At 40.9% G+C, this 13884-nt stretch overlaps 1 protein-coding gene across 13 annotated transcripts in view; it reads left to right on the top strand.

The window, feature by feature from the left end:
• LOC125969391 (teneurin-3) overlaps positions 1-13884 on the top strand; it is a 519170-nt gene that overhangs the window by 450152 nt on the left and 55134 nt on the right. For all 13 annotated transcript variants that reach the window (XR_007481537.2, XM_049721351.2, XM_068650689.1 and 10 more), the window contains 10 exons: positions 4203-4304; positions 4449-4622; positions 4794-4853; positions 4979-5141; positions 5328-5466; positions 5570-5675; positions 5830-5972; positions 6176-6354; positions 9736-9840; positions 12124-12254. Coding sequence is in view for 12 of the 13 variants with exons in the window: in XM_049721351.2 (XP_049577308.1) it covers positions 4203-4304; positions 4449-4622; positions 4794-4853; positions 4979-5141; positions 5328-5466; positions 5570-5675; positions 5830-5972; positions 6176-6354; positions 9736-9840; positions 12124-12254 (1302 nt within the window). In the remaining variant the exon portion in view is untranslated. The remainder of the gene's footprint in view (positions 1-4202; positions 4305-4448; positions 4623-4793; positions 4854-4978; positions 5142-5327; positions 5467-5569; positions 5676-5829; positions 5973-6175; positions 6355-9735; positions 9841-12123; positions 12255-13884) is intronic.

Below are 13884 nucleotides of genomic sequence, written 5' to 3'. Positions count from 1 at the left end.
TTGGAGTCAGACAGTTCTCCAAGTGTCTCCATTGGTCCAAAATGCTGCTCATAAGAGGGAGCACTTAACTCCTACGCTGACGTCCCATTTGACGCCCTGAATATTTTAGAGTTTTTTTCACAAGTGTTTGTTTTGAAATATTTAAATAATCTTGCCCCACCCTATCTCTCTAAACTCCTTCGCCCCTATGCATCTTAGGTCAGCGGGCCAGATACTATTATAAGTACAGAGAACTAAGCAAAGGCCAGATATCAAAACTTTTCCAATGCCAAACCCTCTCTGTAAAGGGCTAGAGACACCAGTATATGTATAAATCGATTTTAGTTAGCTTATGGGCTTATAAATATAAATTGATGCTCGAAACAACGAAAAGGAAGCTGTTGCTCTGAAAAATATAATTTAAATTTGCCACACAGACGAGTTTGACTGCACCGAGCCGCCAGCCGAAAGTGACGTCTCATGACGTCTCAAGTTGTACGCGTTTAGCTTCAGTGAATGTAAACAAAAAGAGAAGAGGGGCCAGCGCGGAGACGTCGGGCCAGGTTTGCGGCCAACCCAGTTCGCCTAGCCGTGCCTTCCATTATCCTGGCGTACGTTCGTTCGCGGGACGACAAGATGGGTTGCGTTCGCCTGATAGGATCCACGAACCGGACAGTGCGTGCCTGCTGTGTGCTCGTGTTCACAGTGGCCTGGTTGACTGTCATCTTTCCGGACTCTGCTGTGCATCGGGAGCGGCTAGCGTGCTATCACTCTTATTGTTCATCTTCTTGTTTTAATTTTCCTGTGTTGTTTACTTGTATGTGCGTTGTGAACTCTGTCTTGTCACCCTGGGATAGTGAGAAACGTAATTTCGATCTCTTTGTGTGTCTTGACATGTGGAGGAATTGACAATAAGGAGACTTTGAGACTTTGACTTTGAAAAGTATGTCGAAGCGTGACGGGAGGGGCACAATTCAGAAAACGTGCTCAGCTCGTCGAAAAAATGCGATTTAAGAAATAAAATTAAAAATGCGCCTAAAACCTAAACCAAACGCTGCAGATGTTCATTTCTCCATGCGCAGTGGTCAACTCGGCACTCTACTCTTTTTACTATGCCAACCTAACCACAGTGACGGGAGAGGCACAATTCAGAAAACGTGCTCAGCTCGTCGAGAAAATGCGATTTAAGCAATAAAATTAAAAATGCTTATAAAACCTAAACCAAACGCTGCAGGTGGTCATGTCTTCATGTGCCGAGATCAACTCGGCACTCTAAAGCCCCCAAGAGCACTTTTTACTATGCCAACCTAACCAGAGTGACGGGAGGGGCACAATTCAGAAAATGTGCTCAGCTCAGCCCAAGTGAACTGCTAGATTCATCATATTCTGCGTCAAAAGAGGTTTCTGAATCGGATAAAATGATGCTAATATTGCCGCTAGAAACGGAGCTGTCGCTATCATCTGCCATGTTGTTTGGGTTTGTTGACATCCAGATGTACAACTTGTGACGTCACAGTAATGGCGCCGCCAGTTTGACTTCGTGCGGGACCCGATCGATAAACTGGCATTTCATTTCAGCTTTATTCTTAGTAATCGGTGTCCATTTTTAATTTCCAATGCGGCAAATGTGTTCACTTTATACATTCTATCAAATTCCGTTCTAATTGAAAAAAAAAGGGATGTCTCTAGCGCTTTAACTTCCCACTGAACGTTAAGCAAGCCCCCTCGCTTCCATCTTTAAAAATCGTGATTGTGCTTCTTACTTTCTTTGTAATTAATTTATTGTTTTAACTGTTTGTTGTTGTATTACTTATTTTTACTCCCTGTACAGCACTTTGTATGCAGTTGTTATTTTAAAGTGCACTTGAGTTGAATCGAGGTTATTTCCATTCAAACACAACAATTCTGAATTGAACACAAATCAAGCCTTAAAACATCAATCATACCCCATTTTGGCTGAATAGTTTTTGAAGTATACAACTGAGGATTTGACTTTTTCAATCCAATCATTTCTTAGCAGCTTGTCCAGTGTGGACGTTTACAGCTCTAAACTACACACGATGGACTTGTCGGTTAGTAAAAGGGATGATACACGGTCCGTCGGTTGGGCGGCAGGATTGGTTGATGTGTTGGTTGGTTGGTTGGTTGGTTGTTTGGTTGGTTGTTTGGTTGGTTGGTTGGTTGGTTGGTTGCTTGGTCGGTCGGTCGGTCGGTCGGTTGGTTGGTTGGTTGGTTGGTTCGGTCGGTCATAAAAAAAGATCAATACATATCTTAAAAAGTTCAACGCAGTTCATATGTTCAAAGGGAGTAGGAAGTAGAAAAACATATCCAGTCTTACTTTGTAAATTATAAATTAAGAGAAATCAAGTGATTATTCATATGAAATACATTATTGACATGCCGTATTTTTCGCACCAAAAGGCGCACTGGATTATAAGGCGCACACTTATTGATTTTTTTTTTTTTAGACATTATTTCATATATAGGGTGCACCGGATTAAAAGGTGCATGAAATAGAAGCTATACTGCAACAAACTGAGGTTGGTTAGGGTTGCGGTATGCATCCACTAGCCAATAACCAATGAGCCCTCTGTAAACAATCGCATTTCTCAAACTATCTCCTATAAAATGATCGGAACTGAATAAAGTACGATGTAACACATTGGTACTACTTACTTATGTTTCCCTTCCATATCGATCCGTAAATTTACTTGAAACATTCATGGAACAGCCTATTTTGAGATGAAATAGCATCGTGCGTATAGCAGCTATCATTATAGCATTAGTCACCCGCAAACTCCCATGAGCCTCAGCTCGCAGACTCCCATGAGCCTCAGCAAAGTGTCATGGCAGCCCTCCGTAAACAATTGCGTTTCTCACACTATCTCCTATAAAATGATCGGAACTGACTAAAGTTCGATCTAACACATTGGTACTGCTTATGTTTCCCTTCTACATCGATCCGTAAATTTACTCGAAACATTAACGGAGCAGCCTATTTTGAGATGAAATAGCCTCGTGTGTATAGCAGTTATCATTATACCATTAGCCACCCGCAAACTCCCATGAGCCTCAACTCGCAGACTCCCATGAGCCTCAGCAAAGTGTCGTGGCAGCCCTCTGTAAACAATCACGTTTCTCAAACACTCTCCCATAAAAGTGATCGGAACCGACTAAAGACTGATTTAACACATTGGTGCTGCTTATTTATGATTCCGTTGGATATTGATCCGTAAAAGTACTCGAAAACATTAACGGAACAGCCTATTTTTAAATGAAATAGCCTCGCGGGTACAACAGCTATTCAGTGACGCCCCGTAATGCTGGGAAGCGATGTGACCTTGTAATTTACTAGTCGTACTAAAACATACTGAAATGTTTTGTGCAGATCGCTGTGTACAACCAGTATGGATCAACATATTCATCAATTGATCCATATATAAGGCGCTCTGCATTATAAGGCGCACTGTGTTTTTTTGAGTTAATTTTAAGTTTTTAAGTGTGCCTAACAGTGCGGAAAATACGGTAGACATATAACGGAGATAAAAAACAAAAACAATACTATGCAATCATTTTTAAAGTTAAAGTTAAAGTCCCAATGATCATCGTCACACACACATCTGGCTGTGGTGAAATTTGTCCTCTGCATTTAACCCATCCCCATGTGATTTTGATCCATCCCCTGGGGGAGAAGGGAGCAGTGAGCAACAGCGGTGCCGCGCTCGGGAATCATTTGGTGATCTAACCCCCCAATTCCAACCCTTAATGCTGAGTGCCAAGCAGGGAGGCAATGGGTCCCATTTTTATAGTCTTTGGTATGACCCGGCCGGGGTTTGAACCCACAACCTTCCAGTCTCAGGGCGGACACTCTACTACTAGGCCACTGAGCTTTTAAATATTTTAAAATAATTATACGTACATAGTCAACTTTTCACATCTGTCGTGTAGAATTTACTGCGCTTGCATGGCTTTTGTGGTTTTCAGTCTTTGGGAAGAAAACAGAGTACCATGGAGATAACCCAAACAGGTACAGGGAGAATTTGAAAACTCCTCTTTTGCCCTGAGAAACATTAGGATGTGAGGTGACAGTCTGTAAACACTGCTCCATTGTGCTGCCTTACCAATTACTCTATAGACATACTCTATTTCTGGGAAGAACGTGTCATAAACGTGTGATAGTTTGTCTGAGATAAAACTCTCCACCTTGTTACCTCTACACCCAGGTTCGTTTGGAATGGCCCACTGATCTAGCAATCAGTCCCATGGACAACTCCATCTATGTTTTGGACAACAATGTTGTGCTGCAGATCACTGAAAATAGACAGGTATTGTCCGTATGTACATTCCTAATACTTTGTGACATATTCTGTGCTGCCTTTTTCTTTCCTACTCAGTGAAAAAGAAAACACCAACATCCATTAATGTAATTAACTATGTCTTTAAGGAAAACTGTTTGGGTGTGTGTTCAGGTTCGTATTGTGGCAGGCCGTCCCATGCACTGCCAAGTACCTGGTATTGAATACACTATGGGAAAAAAAGCTGTTCAGACCATGCTAGAGGGAGCAACAGCCATTTCCTTGTCCTACAATGGCATTCTGTACATCACAGAGACAGACGAGAAAAAAATCCATCGCATTCGACAGGTAATCTTCAACCTGTGGGGTGGAGGGGATTATCTGGTGGTCCTAAGCATGTTGGAGAGCCCTGTGAACCTCCCCCACAATGACACTATTTCTAAAAAAATGTTTTAATCCCTCAGATATCGGTCCACCCAGACTTTGATTTCCCCCACTATTTTATCTACTTGTTCCTAGGTCTCAAATGATGGAGAAATTACCTATGTTGCCGGAGCACCATCTGATTGTGACTGCAAGGTACTTAAATCACCCAATTTCTCATTTCATATCTAGATTGCTGTACAATGTAATTTCCAAAAGTTTTAGTTATAATGTTAATGATGATCATCTGTCTCACATCCTGTCTCATTTATTTGCTACAGAATGATGCCAACTGTGACTGTTACCAAACAGGAGATGGTTATGCAAAAGACGCACGACTTAATTGTCCTTCCTCTTTGGTGGTATCCCCGGATGGGACACTGTACGTGGCCGATCTAGGAAATATTCGCATTCGAGCAATCCGGCGGAACCAACCACTTACTGGTATATCATTTAATTGAATTTAATTTGTTGACTGGACATTCCAACTTAGCACAACGATGGGTGCCATTAGGTAAACATGTTACCTCAAATGTGTGTAAGCATTTTTTATCCAAATAGTGTTGTGCATTAACCAATGCCTCAGGTCAAGGGTTCAAAATAAACACTTTAATGTGTGTGTGTCCTCAGGCTCTTTAGCATCTGGTCCCAGCTATTATGAAGTGGCCTCTCCAGCCTCCCAGGAGCTCTATGTGTTTGACTTGAATGGAACGCACCAATTCACACTATCCCTAGTCACTGGAGACTATAAATACAATTTTAGCTACAGGTCGGTGTGGGATATGAGATTTGTAAGCTTTTACTCCCCATCCTTTCCCCTGTCAGTCACATAATTTACCATGTTGATGTTTTTTTTTTTTTTTTTTTTAAAGCAATGAGGAGGATTTAACAGCAGTGACTGACAGCAGCGGTAACACACTCCGTATACGTAGAGATACCAACAGGATGCCTGTACGTGTGGTTGCGCCAGACAATCAGGTGAGTTAAGACCTCACACAAAGATAAACTACTGAGCTGTCTTTTGAAATATCAAATAAAATAAAATAAAATAGGGTGTTGTATCTAGCCATAAAACTATCAAGAGATTGTACACAAACCCCATGTATGCCCGTGCCCACGCTTCTATGTATAGGTCATCTGGCTGACCATTGGAACAAATGGGGGTCTGAAGTCTCTCACAGCCCAGGGTCAAGAGCTGGTCTTGTTTAGTTACCATGGCAACAGTGGCTTACTAGCGACCAAAAGCATCCAAATTGGGTGGACTACTTTCTATGAGTAAGTATATATTTTTATTTTTATTTGTGGTGAACACAAGGAAAAACTGTATAGATTTGCTTTAAATATGACTCGTGTAATTTCATTAGTTTCCAACCACTGCCTCTTGCTGTGGCCATGGATATTTTTAGATCATGGAAACTCATTTGATATATCTCAATCCCCCCCCCCCCCCCCCCTTTTCCTCTTCACTTTACCTACAGTTATGACAGCGAGGGTCGTTTGACTAATGTAACCTTCCCCACTGGCATGGTTACCAATCTCCACGGCGACATGTCATCAGGGGCAGTTGCTGTGGATATTGAGACGTCAGGGAGGGACGAGGATGTTTCCATAACGACCAACCTGTCATCTATAGACTCATTCTATACTCTGGTGCAGGGTAAGAGCTTAAATTTGAGAGCTTGGTGTTGCAGTCTTAAATCATGTGTATTGTATTGCATACATTTTGAACACAAATACTGCGTCTTTAACTGAGGTAATTGGTTGAATTAAAATAACATAACTTGGCAAGCAGGTGGCACGGTGGTGCACCGGTTAGCTCGGTGGCGCACGTTCGCCTCACAGTTCAGATGTGAGGAGTGTGGAGTTTGCATGTTCTCCCCGTGCCCGCGTGGGTTTTCTCCAGGCACTCCGGTTTCCTCCCACATCCCAAAAAACATGCTTGGTAGGCCAGTAGAACACTCCAAATTGCCCGTAGGTGGGAGTGTGGGTGATTGTTCATCTCTGTCTGCCTTGCAATTGGCTGACAACCGGTTAAGGGTGTCCCCCGCCTACTGCCCGATGACTGCTGGGATAGGCTCCAGCACGCCCGCGACCTCAGTGGGGACAAGCGGTACAGAAAATGGATGGATAACTTGGCAAGTATTTAATCATTCTTAGCAATGGCGGTGTAGGAGAATATTTCAAAATTGCTTTCATCACCTGTACTGAGCATTATTCTTTTTTGGATTTAATGATGACAATGACAGAATACTATAATACATTATAGACAAAAAGCTGAAAATAATGGGAATAGTCACTTAAAATCTTTAAGAGAAATAACAGTAGCAATATAAGCTTCACATGAAACATTTTGTACCCCACTTCTTTTCTGCTGCTTTGTTTTGCTGTAAACTACTGTAACGTACCAAAATCCATTTTGCCTCCCTCGCACTTACTACTAAATACTAACCCTAACCCACTTGCTTTCATCAACAGCACCTCAGATTTTCTCAAATTGTATTTCTCAATTTTTGCTTTAAAAACACTCTTGTTCGCTCTTTAAAAAAAAGACAGATAATTTGCCAACATTACACAGTATGTCATGTTATGCTTGAACAAGGAGGCAAATCATACATTTTGCATACCCTGGTTCAATATGAACTAATGAGCCAGTTTAACCAAGGTCATGTGTGGCCAGCAGTAATTTGTTTTAGTTCACCTTATGTCTACCCAGAGTGTGAGACAAACACAGCAGGGTAGTATTGATTGGGATGTAATGAGTTATTCAACACCATTGACTCATGAAGTGTTCCCCTGCATCGATACATATATACATTATTTAGGATTTAATCTCACACTGGTTCAGCATGCAGCTAGTCTGCAAAGTTCTATGAGCTGTCTTATGAGCTTTGTAAACAATGAACGATTAGAGTATGTTGCATTTTAGGCAATATAATTCAATTAATTGTGGACTTTAATAAAAGAAGAGTTTCATAAAAATATCAGGTAAAGGTAGGATTTTAGGAATACATCTGTTAATATTTTCAATTGTAATCAGATGGTATTACAAATTGAGATAAGAATATCCCTTGTACTAAAATATTGAAGTAAATACAGGACTTTTTTTCATTTTGTTCTGAACCTAAATCGCCCGCTTCCATCCCTCATTGTTGTTCTCGATCTGCAGTTGCAAATAAAGCTATCTGGGAGTCACCATATCCATAAATCTCCTACTATCTCCTAGCCGGCAGCTCCTTTAACTGATATCCCACTGTTCCATGCGGTGCTCTTTGTTGGCATGAAACCAATTTACAACTTTAATGTGTCGAGAGGTATCAAATCCAAGTCCACAATGTGAAAACGCTGCCTTAGTTTGGCTTTAGAGCCACGGATGCTTTTATTGAACCGAACAAGCAGGTAAACAAGGACCGTTTCTCAAATTGAACGCTGAGAACGGTCTTGTGAACACACCAAGTATGGTCTTCGTAAGCACATAAGACGTTTTTTCCAAAGGAGAGTTTCTTTGTAAATTGCAACAGCTGTTTTTTTAAATTCCCCCTCCCTCTGTGACATGTTTTTGTGGTAGTAGCATGAAATGCACCTTAGGATATTTCCCTCGCCAAGCCATTCCAAGAACTAACCAATGCTTCCTTGGTTTAAGCTATCTGACAAAAACAACATTAGCGTATTCCATGCGTTCTTGGTATATTCATACTTTCAATTGGAACAGTACTTTTGCCGCCACTGAAGACATTTCAGGATATCAAAATGACGTAAGAACAGACAAGCATTGAGAAATGGCCAAGCTCTCGGGAACTTGCTCGTTTACGTGCCCGTTGATTAGACTGTGGCAGGGTTTCTATTCTCTGGGCATAGATTTGACACGACTGTTGCTCACAAATGTCCACTTTTTGGAGCGTATTTAGCCATCCCTGCTTGAGCCCTCTGCCTCATCAATCTGTACAATTCTGTCCCTCCTTTGTGTCCAAGCTCTCATACAACTCATATACTGTACTTTCTGTGGGCTTTTGCCATCTCCCTCTTCTACTTTGATGTCCTCTTCTTTAACTCCTGTCTGTGGTCCTCACTCCTCTTTCTACCAAATCTCTTCTTCATCATCCTCCTCTTCTCTACACTCTGAATATCCTTGTTTGGTGTTCATTATCTTCTTATGTCTGCCCAGAGAAACATCAAATAATTTCCTACTGGTCTCCCAAATCACTCCTGCTATATCACCTCAATCATCTGCCAGCTCATCAAGACAACTCAAAGCTATTCTTGACTCACAAGATGTTTTGCTTTGTTAACCTTCATCGTTTGGTCTTCAGGTCTACCCCCATTTACACTCTTCCTTTTTCTCACCACCATAATAATATCATGTACTATCATCTGATGTTGTCTGAATGTGGTCTTGTCACCAATGAACAACATCAAAATCTCTCTCAGGTTTCATCAACTACATACAAAACAGTCAACCTGAGTGTGACTGCTGTCGCTCTTGCGTGTCATCCTGTGCTCCTCTCTCTTTTGGAAATAAGCGTTTGGCACATCTATTTCCTTCGTCTGCAAAACTCACCACCATCTGTCAAATCCCTTGCCTTAATACAACCCTGCCCATCGAATGAGCTCTGCTTCTTTACACCACTCTCTCTGAATCTAGAATCAATTTATGTTTATCTGCCATGACAGATGATAAAAATATTTTTGTGGTATTTAAAGACAGAAATAGTTTGTAGGTTGGTGGAATAAATCCTCTTGTTTAGTCATCACATCTGCTCATTTACACACACGCACACACACAACACACACCATCAGTGATGTGAGGTTAAGGGAAACCTAATTAAAAGAGGCAGCGGGATGGTAATACCTGCTCTGTGCTCCATTAACAGGTTCAAATAAGGAAATGGAAATTAATTGACCTGTTTTCACTCCCCTTTGTTCATTGTCTTATCATTCTTCTGTCTCCTTTTATAACCGCAACCTTAATAATCAATTAGTTTTTTTTTTTAAGAAATATATCTCGTCTTTATGGTAATTACGTGTTCCTCTACCCCCCCAGACCAGCTTCGAAACAGCTACCAAGTGGGTAATGATCATTCTCTTAGAGTCATCTATGCCAATGGGATGGATACACATTATCAGACTGAGCCTCATATTCTGGCAGGTAAGTGCACAAACTGAATGAGAAGCCCTGCTGTTACAGTGTATAGGCTGCTTTATTTACAAATACGGTAATTTCCGGACTATTAGCCGCACCTGACTATAAACCGCACCAGCAAAAAATCGCAGAAAATTTTGTTTTTTTTCCCGTAAATAAGCCGCACCGTACTATAAGCCGCATGTGGACGCGAGTTATTTACAAAGAAATATGGTACACAGAAAGCCTTTTTAAAGTTTTAATAACATACTTTAACATGTCTTTCTAAACGCTGCCTGTGATACGGCAGTAATACCGCAGCAACACGGAAGTGTGCATGCAAGTTATTTACGAAGAAAGGCAGTATACAGAAAGCCTTTTTAAAGTTTTAATAACATACCTTAACATTTCTTACCAAACACTGCCTGTGACGCGGCAGTAATACCACAGCAACACGGAAGTGGCACAGTACTAATAGGGCTGGATTAAAAAAAAAAAACTATTTTTTTAAAGGTAAAAGTCACTGAGACGCGGCGGTAACACAGCAGCAGCATGGTAGCATAGCACTAACAGGGCTGGTTAAAGAAACATACCAGTAAAAGTAAAAAAAGAGCCAGTAAAAGAGCCGTGTTCACCTTCCTCCTGTGCACTGAAACCATCAAAGTCTTCCTCCTCAGTGTCTGATTGGAATAGCGTTAGATATCCTTCGGCACACACTTTCTCAGTCTCTCTTTCGTCGTCGCTTTTATGCATTTCTTTTAGCATTTTCCATGATGCATTTTCATGCTAATTTTATTCATGCACGAAGCGCTAAGTTACATTAAACTAGCGAGCTACACGTAATAGCTCCAGAGTAGATGTGACTGGGAAATAAAGAAAGAAAAGGGTGACACAACAGATGTCATTAACAATGGCCCAAATCGACTGCCTTTAACTTAAAAGCGGCATCATATGCATTTATTTTGTCCCTCATGATGGTTTGTGTATAAAAGCTTCCTTTCTTCAGTAATGTCCGTCTTGATCTTGTTCTGTCTCTTCTTTGTGTGAATTATACGACACTATTTGCCTGGCGGATGGACATGCCATTTTTCTCCCCAGTGACGGTGTCACATATCCCTCCGCCCAGCAAAGCGGTACCGCACAACAACGGCCCACAGCCTTTTGATGAAGTGATCAAGTCATCACAAAAATCACGGAAAAAAAAAAAAGATAAGCCACACCGACTATAAGCCGCAGGGTTCCAAATTTGAGAAAAAAAGTTGTGACTTATCGTCCGAAAATTACGGTAGTGTGTTCAAGTGTGGTCCATGGGCTACACACAATAAATGCTTGTCAGATGAAATATGGTTGGTAAACCTCAAGTAGGTTACTGCCCAGTATTTTTAATTTTCTTTAAAGATGCACTGATTGCGACACTGTCAATATGTTTTAGTATTCTGACTTGTAAAAAGTCTTCAATTCTACATCAGTCTATACCAGCATTCCATATATGTGCTACAAGATGCATCCCTCGCTTAGTGTGTAGTGTGCAGTTTGGCAGATGGCAAACAATTCTTCAAAAGGAGTCAAAATGTTTTTTAAGCTGTTTGTTGACACTCTAGTCTGAAGATGCAGACGTAATATGGAGACCAGATGAACCAATCAGAGGACATTATGTTGTATTATGTAAAATACGTAGACCAGGGCGGTAAACCAATCAGAGAACTGTACGTAATACGTAGAGTACATACCTCCGCCACCAGTGATGAATAAATACAACCGTTTGTGCAAACTGCATAAATACCCTATAAAATGGCATCGACAGAGACATGCTTACGAGGCACAATTAGAGCTTTCAGCAAAGCCGGAATTCTAGCAGAATAGCAACGTGACAACAACGAGACAATCACGAGAGGGAACTTGACATGTTTAATGGTGTACATCATCAACTGTTTAATTCGGATACAGAAGATGAGGACTTGGATGGATTTGCGTGTGACTATCAATTAACAATAATGTGAGTACAGTACAGTACAGTACAGTACAGTACAGTACAGTACAGTACAGTACAGTACAGTACAGTACATGGTTAAATACTAGAATAAAGTACAACTGAACTCATACAACTAAACTCACTGTCTTGCTTCCGTGGCATTGAGAATAATTGTCAACTTTGAGACTTGTCTGTGATTAAGGGTTATATAAATAAACTTGACCAAACTTGACTTAGCACAAGCTTCGCTATTTTACCCACAACATTTGTTTCTACAGCATACTGGAAATTCATACAGTGACATTGTTGGCATGCTGTCTTTTTCTGTCAAAATCCAGGTGCCGCCAACCCAACTGTGGCGCGGCGCAACATGACACTTCCAGGAGAGAACGGCCAAAATTTGGTGGAGTGGAGGTTTAGGAAGGAACAGACTCGAGGAAAAATCATTGTCTTTGGAAAGAAGCTCAGAGTGAGTACCACGCAAAATGACATTAGACAAAAAAAGAAAAGAAACAAAGCATGCAATGTCATCCCTGTTAAGATATCGCTAATTATACTGACTGCCAATAGTACAAGAAAACAATTCCTTTGTTTTGCTGTAAACTGAATGAAACCTTGGGTCTGGCATGAGATAAGAGATTAACATTTCACACATAGCACCTTTTATTTACCCAGCCATCTGTTAGACAACACGACATATCTAGCTGCCTTTTCCAGCTGCTGCAAAAGGTAGCTTATACCTCGAACTGGTGACCAGTCAATCGCTGGGAAAACATAGAGAAACAACCATTAAGACGCACATCCACACTGTCACTATGGAAGTCAGGCGAGTAAACAACGACACCAGTGCTATTCATTTCGTGGTCCGTGGGCTACATGTGTCCCAAAACCAACCCCCGAGGATCTCAGCCTGCCTGAATTGAATTCCATTCAATAGATCCAGAGACTATCGCGGTTCACTAGAATTAAAAAATTTGGTTTGATAACGTGAATGCAACATTCAAAGCCTACCCACATTGCTGATGATGTTGTTTTGAACTGTGGCTAGCGATGGGTACTAAAAACAGGAGTAGTGGCAAGATACCGGTAGGAAAAAAAAAACATTAGGCGCCGGATGTACGACGATAAGTCGCTCCGGAGTACAAGTCGCATCAGCCATAAAATGCATAATAAAGAAGAAGAAAAAACCAGAGTACAAGTCGCAATTTGGGGGGAACTTTATTTGACAAAATACAAGACCTAGAACAGACATGGATAGGCAACAACAGGCTAAACGATACAATATGCTAACATTACATAAACACAAATGAGGAACCGAGAACATGCCTGACATAACATATTAACAGTTATTCAAATAACTATAACATAAATAACAAGTTCATCAAACCATCCGTGTCACTCCAAATCATTAAATCCATCGAAATCTTCGTCTTCTGTGTAAACAACGCCGCTGCTGACTACGGAAGTGCCTACATGCGACGCCGACATCAAACTCATCATCAGTTGTGGTTCCAATTATTCTACAGGTCTATATAACTATATGTGAACTATATATCAAATAACTATAACAAATAAGTTTATCGATCCGTCTGTGTCCTTCGTCCTCTGTGTAAACAACGCCGCTGCTGACACTGGAAGTACATGCGGCGCCGACATAAGACTCATCATCAGCTGCGGTTCCATTATTCCACAGGCCTATATAACTAAATATAAACTATATATCAAATAAATTACATAAATAACAAGCTTATTGAACCATCCATGTCATTCCAAATTATTAAATCTATTAAAATCTTCGTCCTCTGCGTCACATAAACAACTCCACTGACTCCGGAAGTCAGTTCCAGTTCCAATTATTCCACAGGCCGAGAGCACCCTAATGCGTTTTAGTCTGAAAATAACATTTGAAGTGATAATACTACTAGTAAATAAGTAATGTGTGAATGATCGAGTAATATGTTAATAATTTCACTTATAAGTTGCTCCTGAGTATAAGTCGCACCCCTGGCTGAACTATGAAAAAACTGCGACTTATAGTCCGGAAAATACGGTATATGGCTCAGCAACTTTTTTTTGAAAATTTGGCGCAACTGAATTCG

Source organism: Syngnathus scovelli, chromosome 5 (genome assembly GCF_024217435.2).
Source record: "Syngnathus scovelli strain Florida chromosome 5, RoL_Ssco_1.2, whole genome shotgun sequence".
Lineage (NCBI taxonomy): Eukaryota > Metazoa > Chordata > Actinopteri > Syngnathiformes > Syngnathidae > Syngnathus > Syngnathus scovelli.
This window is presented reverse-complemented; position numbering and strand designations above follow the sequence as displayed.